This window comes from Lathyrus oleraceus, chromosome 7, assembly GCF_024323335.1.
Source record: "Lathyrus oleraceus cultivar Zhongwan6 chromosome 7, CAAS_Psat_ZW6_1.0, whole genome shotgun sequence".
Lineage (NCBI taxonomy): Eukaryota > Viridiplantae > Streptophyta > Magnoliopsida > Fabales > Fabaceae > Lathyrus > Lathyrus oleraceus.
In genome coordinates, this window is record NC_066585.1 from 131194921 (window position 1) to 131207247 (window position 12327).

The following is a 12327-nucleotide window of genomic DNA, read 5'->3' on the forward strand; positions in this document are numbered from 1 at the left end:
TTTGGACAAATATTTCGAAGTGCGTCCGAATTTCAATATTAGTAAGTTATCAACCCAGATTTTGAAATCCAAACTTCTTTCTTTTATTTTGGCATGTTTATGAGATAGTTTATTATTGGTGTGCTCAGGATTTTAAAATCTGCATTTTAAAAATTATTTTTACATTTCATAGTGTGAGTAACCCATGTAATATGTAATGTAAGGAACAATTTCTTTGGAGTTTGCAACAAGACCTCTTAAGTTCATACTCAACAATGTGTTCGGTTGGGATAAGAAAAAACTAAATTGCTAGAAAATTGATAAGATTAAACTATTTTCTCGTAGAACAAATGAAGGAATAAGTAAAATTGATGAGACGTACATCGAAATTTCTCTTTTAAGTAGAAAGAAACTAAATTCAAGAGGCCATTTCAATCTTTTCAATTCCAGCCATTCACTAGTCTAAAGTCTATTACACGGGCAAACAAGTTGAGATTTCAATTCTTTCTTTCCTGTCTATACAATATCTAAATAAATCTATTCACTCTCTTCATTTTTCTTTATCATCATTTTCTTTTTCTAACCAAAAAGAAAGCTTTAGTGATAAACAAAATAAAATAAATAAACCAGGTCAGAGATATATGTGAGATATTACAACTTCAAATTCAATCATTATTATTATCATTAGCAATATCACCACCAATTTGATGCATCTCCAAGAACTACAGAACATTCAGTTGGTGCCCTCACACTCTCACACAAGACAGTGAACATCTCAACAGTCAACATGAACCAACTGAGATTATGAAGTCCACCCAAGCCTGTTTGATAATGAAAACTGAAAAAGAAAATGAAAGTTCCAAACTCTCCATTTAACATTTCATATGGAAGTTACTATTTGGGAGTATGCATTTGCAGTCCAAAGTTTGTCATATATTCAATATTAAAATTCAAAACTTAATACTAGAATTACAAAAGGTAACACAGGATCAATTTTATGTTTAACTCATCTCGCATTATAGCGGATTGGGGTCAGTTGCACTTGAAACATCAAATCCAGGAGGTATAAAAATAACATCATCCCATTTAGATGTAGAATTTTCCTGCAAAATCGTTCTATTGTTAGTTTCAATTTTCAAAATAAATTCCTTACATAGAAAAAAAAAACTCCCCAAAAAAGAGGGAATAACAACACAATGGGTTTAATGAATCTATTCCCTTGTATTTCATCTTCAGCAGTAACATGACACTCACCTTCATTTCCTTTATTACATCCTCTAGAGAAGCAACCTGAAAAAATAGATTATGAGTAAAGTCTATTGAACCAAACAAAACAAAACGGTCATGCTTTGAGGGGGCCTATTGAAATCTGTACCTCTATGTCCCCTTGTCTGGAAGACAATTTTATTCTATTCAGCTGCCCAGACGCCTTTTCAATTGAATTTTCTAAATCCTCCTGTAAGAAATTCAAAATGCGAGGAGCATAAAAATTTAGCTTCGTTTATAACTACCTAAACTCAGGTAACTCAATGTAGGCACATTAACCACACCTTTCTGAAGAAGAGTGGACGATATCTCTTTGTCTGGTTCTTCAATATCAAACTTCTGGACTGTAACAAACCAATATAGAATTCAAAATACTAGTTCACGGATTCCAGCAAGAAAACAAATGAAGTGCAAGCACAAATTATGGACCCTAATATATTGCTACATTTAAACAAAACCAATTCAGAGTATCGTTAAAGAGTACCAGACATTTATTTTCTTCATACCACAAATCTCATAAATCATTAAACATATACTACATTTCAGATCCAAGTCAAGACCTTCAAATATCTAAAGGAAAAAGAGTTTTTTAGGTCACCCTAGGTCTGTATGCAACTTATGGATTTCAAAAAAATTGCTATAGTTTTGGTACATATCATAATAAGTGAAAGCAAAGATGCAGGACAGAATTAGAAGAGTTGCCTACTGATGGTTAGTATTTGGTGTCAGGCATTTGCAGTTGTAAAGTCTCGGATAGAAGAAATGAACCATGGTTTATGAATTTGTGAACGGTAGAAGCTGATGGTATGTGCCGGCAGGAATTTCTGGCTAGCAATGAATTAAAAAAAAATTTGATGGTCTATATACTGATCATGGATAAAAACACTAGGAAAAATAAAACAATTCTTTTAAAGAGAGATTTGAGTACTTGCTTCAGTCGCCAGCATGCAAAAAAAAAATCCATGCAAACATAATGGTGTGAAAAGGAGTCAAGTCAACACAGAATTTCTTGTAACTTTATAGCTTTTAAAGTTAAAGAAAAAAAACTGATAAACTTGAGAAATAAAACCAACATTAATCAGTCAAATTGGACTAGGATCTCTTAAGCAAGGTCTAAAATTGTGGATGGAAAAAAATGGTTACCAAAAGAATAGACTTCAGAAATATAAGTTTTCATAAATTTATATTTTAAAAATATTTCAACAAATATCTTGTTTTTATTGATGACCAGGCCTTGTGTGTCAGTAAGAGGAACACAGCTTTTCTCTTTAGGAGGGGGTGCTAATAATATGTCCCTTGAGGGCAGATTAAGCTACTTTATTTATGAGCTATATGTAACTTTCACACTTATCCTCAGCCAGGGAAGGATGGTTGCAACCCCGGCTTTGAATGTGGATATCCTCTCCCAACTACAGAAATATAAATCATATGTAAGAGTAACAAAAAATATGACTCATGACAATTAAGACCACCACAATATAACAGAAAGCATATGATAGGAACTGGAAATTAATGGGGTTATGAGAACTATTGTATTTCACAAAAGCAGGAATTCCCTTGTGAAATTATATAAAATTGATACCAATGCCAAAATAAAAGATCAGTGTATATCTCACTCACTTTTTCTAATAAGTTGATTATTTCCCCTGTTCAATTTAAACAAAATCAATTGCACAATTTGTATACACAAGAAAAAAATACACATACTACTTAGACAACTTCACAAACGACCAGTCAGAGCATTATCCGTTTACTAATGCTTCTCAAGCGAAGATCAAGTCAACCCCACAAGTTTTAAAACTAATGGCTTTTCATAATTATAATCATGTGCTTTTAAGATACAAGATCATTTTTCTTCTTTTTTTTAAAACAATTCCTTATGATTTATTTATATGCATGTACGCATGTCCTTAATCTTTCACTCAACTTTGCATGATTTTGCTTCTACCTAAAAACAGATAAGCAGTATAGAAGCTCTAGATTCCCTGTCGCAAAAAACCGGACAAGGCTGTCATTGTTGAGGGTTGAGACAAGGACCGGAACCCCAAATAAATCAGTCATTTATTCTGTCTTTTTTCCCACATTAATATTCTATATAGTATTAACATGTTGCAAACATTCCTTGAATCCCCTATAATTAGGTTGCTTGCAATTCAGGAACTAAGACACAAATGACATATCCAGAGTTAAATACATGATGAGAGAAGAACCTGGAAAACTGGAACACCAAAAAAATCACCGGAAGGAATACCAGATTTTTCCCTCTCCTGCAAAGCACAAGCATAAGCAAACATTACTGTATAGCTCAAATGACAAGCAACACAATCTAAGTAGATACAGGCAAAACTTTTAAGTATGCATGACCAATTTTCAAACATCACACAAAACTGCTGCAAATAGAATCACTAGAATACCAGAAAAATCAAGCTCAACTCGGGGTATTTGTGAGAACAAATCAAAAGTCTTAGTGAATTTCTTGCTAAGAAGTTTTCTATCTACAAACTAATGTTTTCCCTAAAGAAACATTTGCCACCATGAATTACGTATATAGTATTAACAAGAAACTAGTTCAAAGAGACACTTCTTTTACCCTCTTCCACCATAAGGTGGCATCAGAATCAATCAAAATTCCAAGAATATCATTGGATCTAGCCTAGAAGATAACATAAAGATTAAAGCGTGAAGAAAAATTAGGTTTTTATATTGAGTCAAACTCATCCTTATAAAACCGACTTGTAAGGTGAAGGTGTCTCACTTTATAAACTATTTTCAAGTCTCATCTCATTTCAATATGTGACAGGTTTTTTTCAATACACCCTATCACACCTCACCTCACCACTATTGGGCTTAGTAAGTGGATAATTTGGTGGGCGGCCTGGCCTGAATAGATAGGCTTTAATACTATACTCTCTTGTTTTTTATTATATGTGACTTTGGGGAAAGTGTCCTAAATTTGAGTCGCTTTACAATTCCAATTAATTATTAATGTTATTTTTCCTATTATACTCTTATGTATTTATTATTCTCTCTTCTTTCAATACTTTAAATTTATCTTTCCCATACCATTAATGAAGAACAATTTTGTAAAATCCTTCGTAATTTCTCTTTTTCATACAACAATGGTTACATCTCTTAATACATGTGAAAGTGTCAAAACCACTTAATAAAAATGGAGGTAGTATTAGGTTTTAAATATTGAGTCTAACTTATCTTTATAAAACTGACTTGTAAGGTGAGGGATTTCACTCTTTATAAACTATGTTTAGGCCTTATCTCTTTTCAACGTGAGACTTAGATTTTTCCCAATAAGAAGACTTATTTATCACTTAGACGTGTGGGGATAAAAAATACATATGGAAGGTTTCAAGTTGTTGTGTCAATAATGTAAGTACTAAGTTTGAGAGGCTCTTAGCCATAGCATCCAAAGCACTCTAGACAAATGGTTGACATTCATATCCTTACTGCTTCCATTCTGAAAAATATGTTGTACTTAAACGAGTAGTAGCAGCATATGTTTTGTTCAATCTTACATATAACTTTGACGGAAAATAAAAACCATTAAAGAATTTTAATAATTTGGCTTGGTTTGGATATTGGATTTAATGGTAGCACGCTTTGGGCTTTAAGTGTTCTTTGCCAATAAGGGTTTAAGACAAAAAACATGTTTAACAACTATCCAACTAAATTTCACCAAACATGTAGATTTTAGGATGAAACTGAAACCCCATTTGTAACCTCCAAATCAAAGTTGTCAAAATCATCATCTAGATCTTAAAATCTTTTCGAATTGGTGATTCCACTCACCCTCAACAATCTCAATCTTAAAAGGATGTGTTGAAAAAAATCGTAAAACCATTAATTACGTGCAATCTTGGCCATTTCCGGACACGATCGACAGTTTTCCTGTCACCACCATTACAAGCCGAGAAGGATGACAAAATGCTGAGGTACAACAATTCCAGTTCAGTGGAGTATTATTTTCCTTTTTAGTAATATCTTGCAATTTTTGTTTGGATCTTATGTTTTACGATCTTGCGACTCCCTCCCGATCCTACAAAAATAATTGGATAGAATCTTCCGATCTTATGTTTTAAGATCTTACTATCCCTTCCCAATTTTATGTAAGCTTCCGATCTTATGTTTTAAGATCTTATTATCCCTTCCCAATTTTATGCAAGCTTCCGATCTTATGTTTTAAGATCTTACTATCCCTTCCCAATTTTATGCAAGCTTCCGATCTTGACAACCTTGCTCCAAATAAGGATTTGGACTGTAAAACATTTCAGTTTAGTTATATAAACTTCTAAATAACAATGATTAGTATTTTCAAGGTTCTGGTTTACAGAACACTAGCATTGTTAGTGTAAACTACTTTTACACATTGATGTCCGACGAAAATCCAGTATTTTGCAGTTATTTATAAAATGTGGTTATAAAGTAGATATACACGACAATATGATGAGTTGTTGAGTTTCCATGTAAAATTAATTTACACTAGCAAAGCAATTTGCATCCCCCATTGTTTCAAAACCACACAAAATTAGAAGGTAAAACGAATGAATTGCACAAAGGAAGCATAGTAATCCCAGAGACTGAAATGAAATGAGAGGAATACTCACTTGCAGCGCATTCTTCACTTGAGAGAATTCAGGTATCAATCTGAACGCAACACCATTTACTTTGAGTTGAAATACCTAAAAACAGTGACAAACAAGTTTCAAACATCAAAATTAAATAAACAAATAATTGTAATTGAAAGAGAGAGTGTATGAACGAACCTTGTTGAGAGCAACAGGAACGACTTTGGAACCTTGAGGCAGGAGAGGGTCAATAGCGGTTACTTGGTGAAGTAATGCTTCAGCGTCTTCTTTATTGAAGCAAAAGAGACCTAAATTTCTACCAGTGGAAGTGCCAGATACCAACATGAACTCGTCTGCGGCGTTGCTGAGAGCGTAGACGGGAACGCCTTCCAGACGCTGCTCGATTGTCTCCGCCGTCAATGGCCTGATGCCGTTCGGGGCTATCCGGGCCCACGGAGGAGATTTTGGGAAACGGTTAAGGTTGGTGGTTAGGTTTTGAACCAAGCCATTGCACCGGCTTTGGAATTCCGATACTGCTTTCTGGAAATTTTCGAAGTTCATTTTCTCTGTTTGATTGTTACTTTGCGTTTGTTGCGAAGAAATAGGGGATATCGAAAGTGTGTAAGAGGGTTTAATTCGAATGGATAAACGGTTGAGATCGTTTCCAGTTGAAATAATTATTTTAATATTTTTTTATCAATTCTTTCTAGAATAATAAATAAAAAATACTTTCAATTTTTGAATAAGATATACTCTTAATTTTTGAATATGACATACTCACAATTTAGCAAGGCAATCATTATTAATATTTTTTAATTTATAAGTAAGAGATTGAATATAATCCACCAAAGACGCATAAGGATGAGTAGAAGACACATTCTTTTGAATAAATTTTTGAGTTGTTTGAGAATCTGACATGCAAATCGCATTTGTGAAATTATGATTTTGAGCAATATCAAGACCATGAGAAATGGCTTGAAGCTCGGCATTAATTTTAGAGGTGAAACCACAACTTCCTGCAAAAGTTGTGATATAACCTCTAAAATTGTTTCTCAAACCATCAAAGTTTGATGGTTCTGGATTACTAATGGATCTGCCATCTGCATTGATGTTTATCACATTCTTTGGGGAAGGGTGCCAAGAAACAAGTATATGGGTTAATACCTTATTAGAACCACCAAAAGCCTTATCGGTAGAGTGTAGAATATTAGTTATTTGACTAAGAATATTCTAGAGAATGGTTGTTATCTTTGAAAGGTTCTTTATTACGAGATTTCTAAATCATCTAACAACAAATGAGAAACAAAGAGTCGTGATTGAAAAATGCATTGATTCTCATTTAATTATACATATCATCCTCGTAAAAATGAATGTGAAATAGAAAATTAAAATTGTTTCAAACTTGCATGGCCTTGGGCAATCTCTAAGAGTGTGTGAGATGGTATCATTAGTTGCACCGTGTCTATAACAAGAGGCATTTGTACAAATTTGATGAGTGGTCTGTGTACAATTGGCAGGTAATTTCTCATGCATGATGATCCAAACAAAATGAAAAATATTTTCAAGTAACTTAAGGTTCCAAATCCAAGACCAAGCCATTGTCTGAATTTGAGGTGGATTGGACACCAAAGTTAACCAAGAATAAATTGATTTGGTAGAATAAGTAGTTGATACAGAAGGTTTCCAAATAAGAATATCGTCGGAGTCGTCATTAGTAAAGACATTGGCCATCTCCGTTTTTATATCCTGAGGAAGATGGGTGGAAATGATGCCAAAATTTCAAGTACTATAAATGCATACATGACGTATATGTGTGTATCCTTCTCTTCCAATGAAGAAATTTTATAACAAATTATACCATTTGAAAGTCATTTATCATACCAAATGAAAATGTTCCCTCTCCATACTTTAGTGATAAAATCAAGATTGAGAGTCTTGATACCAAGATCACCTCTAGTAAAAGGTTAAGTTATGGTATCTCATTTAATCCAGTGACAAAAATTTTCTCCCCAAATGAATTATCTTATACAAGAATCAATCTTACTACAAAAATCTTATAGAAATCATAAATTATGCAAGATATAAATAAGTATAGAAATAAGAGCAGACTTGTCAAGAGATCATGCCTACTAAGAAGCTTATCTTTCCATCAAGCTAAACGAGAATTTATTTTATCAATGAAGAACTTGTGGAATTTGAGGAATGTTATGAAGCAAGAGGCTATGTGGGTCACATTGAGCATTAGACTGGAAGAACTGCTTGAAAAAATTAGACATTTCCCTCTTTAAAATCTTGTCATCAGAACACCAAATTTCGTGAATTTTGAGACCAGTAATCTTGTTCATTCTCCTTAGAGTCACATTTTGAGTATGATTGAATTTGATATTTTTATTTCCAACTTTGATCCAATTTTCTCTAGATATTTGAAACCATAAAAGTTGTTCTTCATCTAAAATAGCTAGGAATTTTTTTTGAAGCTCTCTTTTCAAATAGATGATATTAGATAATGAAGAGATATCCAACTGATGGTGAATACCTTTAATATGAGCCCCAACATGTCATTTCCTCTTCTAAAAAGTTTGATTCAAATCAAAAGGTGACAAGTTTATGATGATTGGCTCAAAAGAATCAAATATTAAAGTTTGTCATCAAGGAGTGAGTGATCCTTTGAGATCAGAGTAGGCATCGTGATTTTGGACCGAACTAGTATAATCTTCGGTGTGTTCCTTCATTTCCATTATATTTGACTTTACTTTTAATTAGTTTTACACTTTAATTATCTTCTTATGGTCCTTTCTTAAAATTGAACAAAATTCTGTAAGTTTTAAAAATATTTGTAATCATAATGCACCTCTTATTATGGTAGAAGTCATTTCGGTAACAATTTCTTTTATGAATAGGCTGAGGTGGACCATATGATTCATAAATAAAGGCAGTGCATGGCTTCTTATGTAAGGAACGAATGAGGCTTCCGCATCCCATATTTTTTTAAATAATTTTTTCCTTTTTTTATTCTCATTGGATTGATTAGGTAGTTAGCATCTATGGCTACCAATCTTCTAAAATATAAATGAAATTTTTGTTCTTACTTTCAATACTTTCTCACATGGTAGGGTAATACTTCTTAAATACGTTACATTGATGATTGTACTAAACTATTTGCCTTGCATAGTCACTGATCACAAAGGGGCATTCCCATTTTATAAACCATTTCCCGAACTCATAATCCTTAATCCATTTTGTGAGATAGTTAGTGGATACGATGATAAATTCTTGCCTCTTTGATGAAACATGGTATATTTTATTGATGACATCCATAGTCCACCCCTGAATGGCCAAGGTTTGATATCATGATGCATTAACTCGGGTGACACTTTTTCTATTGGGTTGTGTAACTGGCGTGATTCACATCCTTTAACATATAGGAAAAATCATTTGTGATGGTTGGCTAATAGTGTCCATGAAGAGGGGTTAACCACTTCATCATGAGACCAGCCTCGTAGAATCCACAAAGTCCTTCATTAACCTCTTCCATGACTTTGAGGGTATTTGTCTTTCATACACATCTAAGTAGAACATTGTTGGATGGATTTTCGGAGTAGTTGACTAACCTTTTGATCCATGCATCAATTGGTGTATACATTATTCCATAGGATATTTATTGTGAACTAATTTGTGATGTATTTCTTTATACTTGGAAGCCTAATATGCTAAGTCGTTACCTTCATCATTCTCCCAAGAGGGTACATGTAGAATTATTATGTCAACAAATATTTGTAGTAATCTTATATCCGCTTTGCAATTTATTTGGATATTTGGGTTCAAGGATTTATACTCACGAATGACTTGCTTAATTACCAACCAAGAATCACCAGGCACATAAATATGGTTGTATTCAAAGATCATGATTTCCATTATCTTTAGTCACATAATCACCACCTAATATTTAACTTAAGTATTACAGAAATTAGGATTTAAGAAGAATCTGAATTTCCACACCTTCCTTGTTAGGTTAATGTTAATTAGACAAATTTTAGCTTCATTCAGGGTCCTAAATCTATTGAACATAATCTCTTAGGCTTAATAGTGATAGAAAGGTTCAATTTGACTATCGTGTTTGAGACTTCTATACGCGGATGTTGTGCTAAAAAGTCTACTGGAATTTTACACTTCCCTTTAAAGGTAGGTACTTCAATAAAAACACATTAAGCTTTGTGGCACACTTCATTAGTCGGCCTTGCATCACGAGTCTATTGAGTAAATACCTAATTATGTGATTGTACACAAAACCAACATTTCTCTAGAAAATATTTGAGCTTGGTGTATGTGTGGTATAAAGACAAGCATAGTTTTTCAATACAAGTGTATCTAGTCTTTGCACCCCGTAAGATTCAATTGAGATAACACACCATTTTTTTTGTTCCATCATCGACATCATGTGCTAGCAACCAACCAATTGACTCATCTTCAACTTCAATGTACAACTTAAGTGGTTATATCAGTACAAATTGTACAAGTATTGGTGGATTGGCGAATGGTTCTTTGATTTGATAAAAAAAAATTATTGATCGGCTCCTCATATCATCTCATATGAGTCATTTAAAAGTAGTGATGAAAATTACTTCACCATTCCCGCTGGATTGAATATGAATCTTCTCATAAAAGCGATCATTCTCAAGACACTCTACAACTCTTTCTTGGTGTGGAGTGTCATCACATCCACCATGGTCTTATATTCTTTTCCACCTCAATACTCCTATTGTGTACCTGAAAACTCAAAACGTTTCCAACAACTTTTCTAGAAACATTACCCAAAATAAACTAAGTCCAAAATCAAATAATAAAATTAGGCCCAAATCAAGTTTAACAATTCAACATCCACTCTTAAACTTGATTTGTGACTCCAAGCATATTCCTTAGCTTCACGAAAGTTTCCAGTTTGAGTGGCTTGGTGAAAATGTCGGCAACTTGATCTCTAGACATCACATACTTCAATTTCACCTTCTTCTTCTCTATGCATTCTCTTATGAAGGGGTAACGAGTGTCGATGTGCTTACTTCTTTCACAGGATTCTTTGCCAAAGCAAGTGCTGATTTATTGTCAACACATATTTCGACAGGATCTTCTTGTGGCATTTTTAATTCCTTCAACAAATTCCTTTTCCAAACTGCATGACAAACACATGATGTGGCGGCAACATACTCATCTTCACAAGTTGACAGTGTGACGATAGGTTGCTTCTTTGACATCCAAGTGAAAGCAGTATCTCCCATAAAGAACATAAAACCAGTAGTTCTATTTCTATCATCCAAGTCTCCACTCCAGTCATTATCACTATAGCCAATAATCTCATAATTGTTAAAAGAGTAATAGTGCAAGCCAAAGTTTGTTGTACCTTTGATGTATCGAAGGATTCTTTTTGCCGCCTTGAAGTGGGTTGTTGGTGGAGCTTCCATGTAGCGACTTACGACTCCTACTGCATAGAGAATATCCGATCTTGTACTTGTCAAGTAACGCAGGCTTCCAACCAAACTTTTGTAAAGAGTTAGATCAACAATCTCTCCATTTTCATGCTTACTCAACTTGCTGCCACATTCCATCGGGGTGTCAACTGGATTGGCATCATCCATCTTGAACTTCTTAAGTACTTCTTTGGCATAACCTTCTTGGGTGATAAAAATTCCTTTGTCTTCTTGCTTTACTTCTATGCCGAGATAATATGCCATGAGACCCATATCTGTCATCTCAAATTCATTTGACATGTCTTTCTTAAACTTTTTCGAACATGCTTAAATTGTTCCCTGTGAAGATCAAGTCATCAACATATAAGCACGCAATCAAAATATCTCCACTTTGCGCTTTAATATAGAGTGCATGCTCATATGGACACTTGATGAAGTTCTTGTCTTGAAAGTACTTGTCGATTCGAACATTCCAAGCTCTCGGTGCTTGCTTGAGTCCATACAATGCCTTCTTCAACTTCAAGACTTTTTCTTCTCGCCCTTTTACTTTATAGCCATATGGTTGCTCGATATAAACTTCTTCTTCGAGAAAACCATTCAAGAAGGCTGACTTCACATCCATTTGATAGATCTTACATTCATTTTGGGCTGCCAAAGAAATGATCAGTCTAATAGTTTCAAGATGAGCAACGGGAGCAAATACCTCATCATAGTCAATTCCTTGTCTTTGACTATAGCCTTTTGCCACCAATCTTGCTTTGTATCTCTCCACGTCTCCTTTTGCATTCTTCTTCGCCTTGTACACCCATCTTACTCCGATTTCTTTGTGTCCTTGTGGAAGTGTAGTAAGTTCCCATGTATCATTCTTCGTGATTGACTTGATTTCTTCTTCCTTGGCGTATCTCCACTTTACGTTTTCAACTGCTTCTTGATAGCTTAGAGGCTCACAATTACCCAAAAGGCAAAAAAGGTTAATGTCATTTATGTTTTCGGTTACCTCATAAAGCTCTTCAATACTCCTTAGTCGTGGTGTCCTCTCA

The 12327-nt window shown here is 34.0% G+C and overlaps 1 protein-coding gene across 1 annotated transcript; it reads right to left on the reverse strand.

Moving 5' to 3' along the window:
* Positions 1–630: 630 nt before the first annotated feature.
* Positions 631–6464, reverse strand: LOC127101915 (protein TIC 22-like, chloroplastic). The gene is made up of 7 exons (XM_051039340.1): positions 6024–6464; positions 5865–5939; positions 3456–3512; positions 1530–1589; positions 1355–1435; positions 1234–1269; positions 631–1082 (listed from the first exon to the last, which is right to left on the reverse strand). The coding sequence occupies exons 1-7, from the start codon at positions 6384–6386 to the stop codon at positions 996–998; spliced, it is 759 nt and encodes a 252-aa protein (XP_050895297.1). The 5' UTR covers positions 6387–6464; the 3' UTR covers positions 631–995.
* Positions 6465–12327: the final 5863 nt, after the last annotated feature.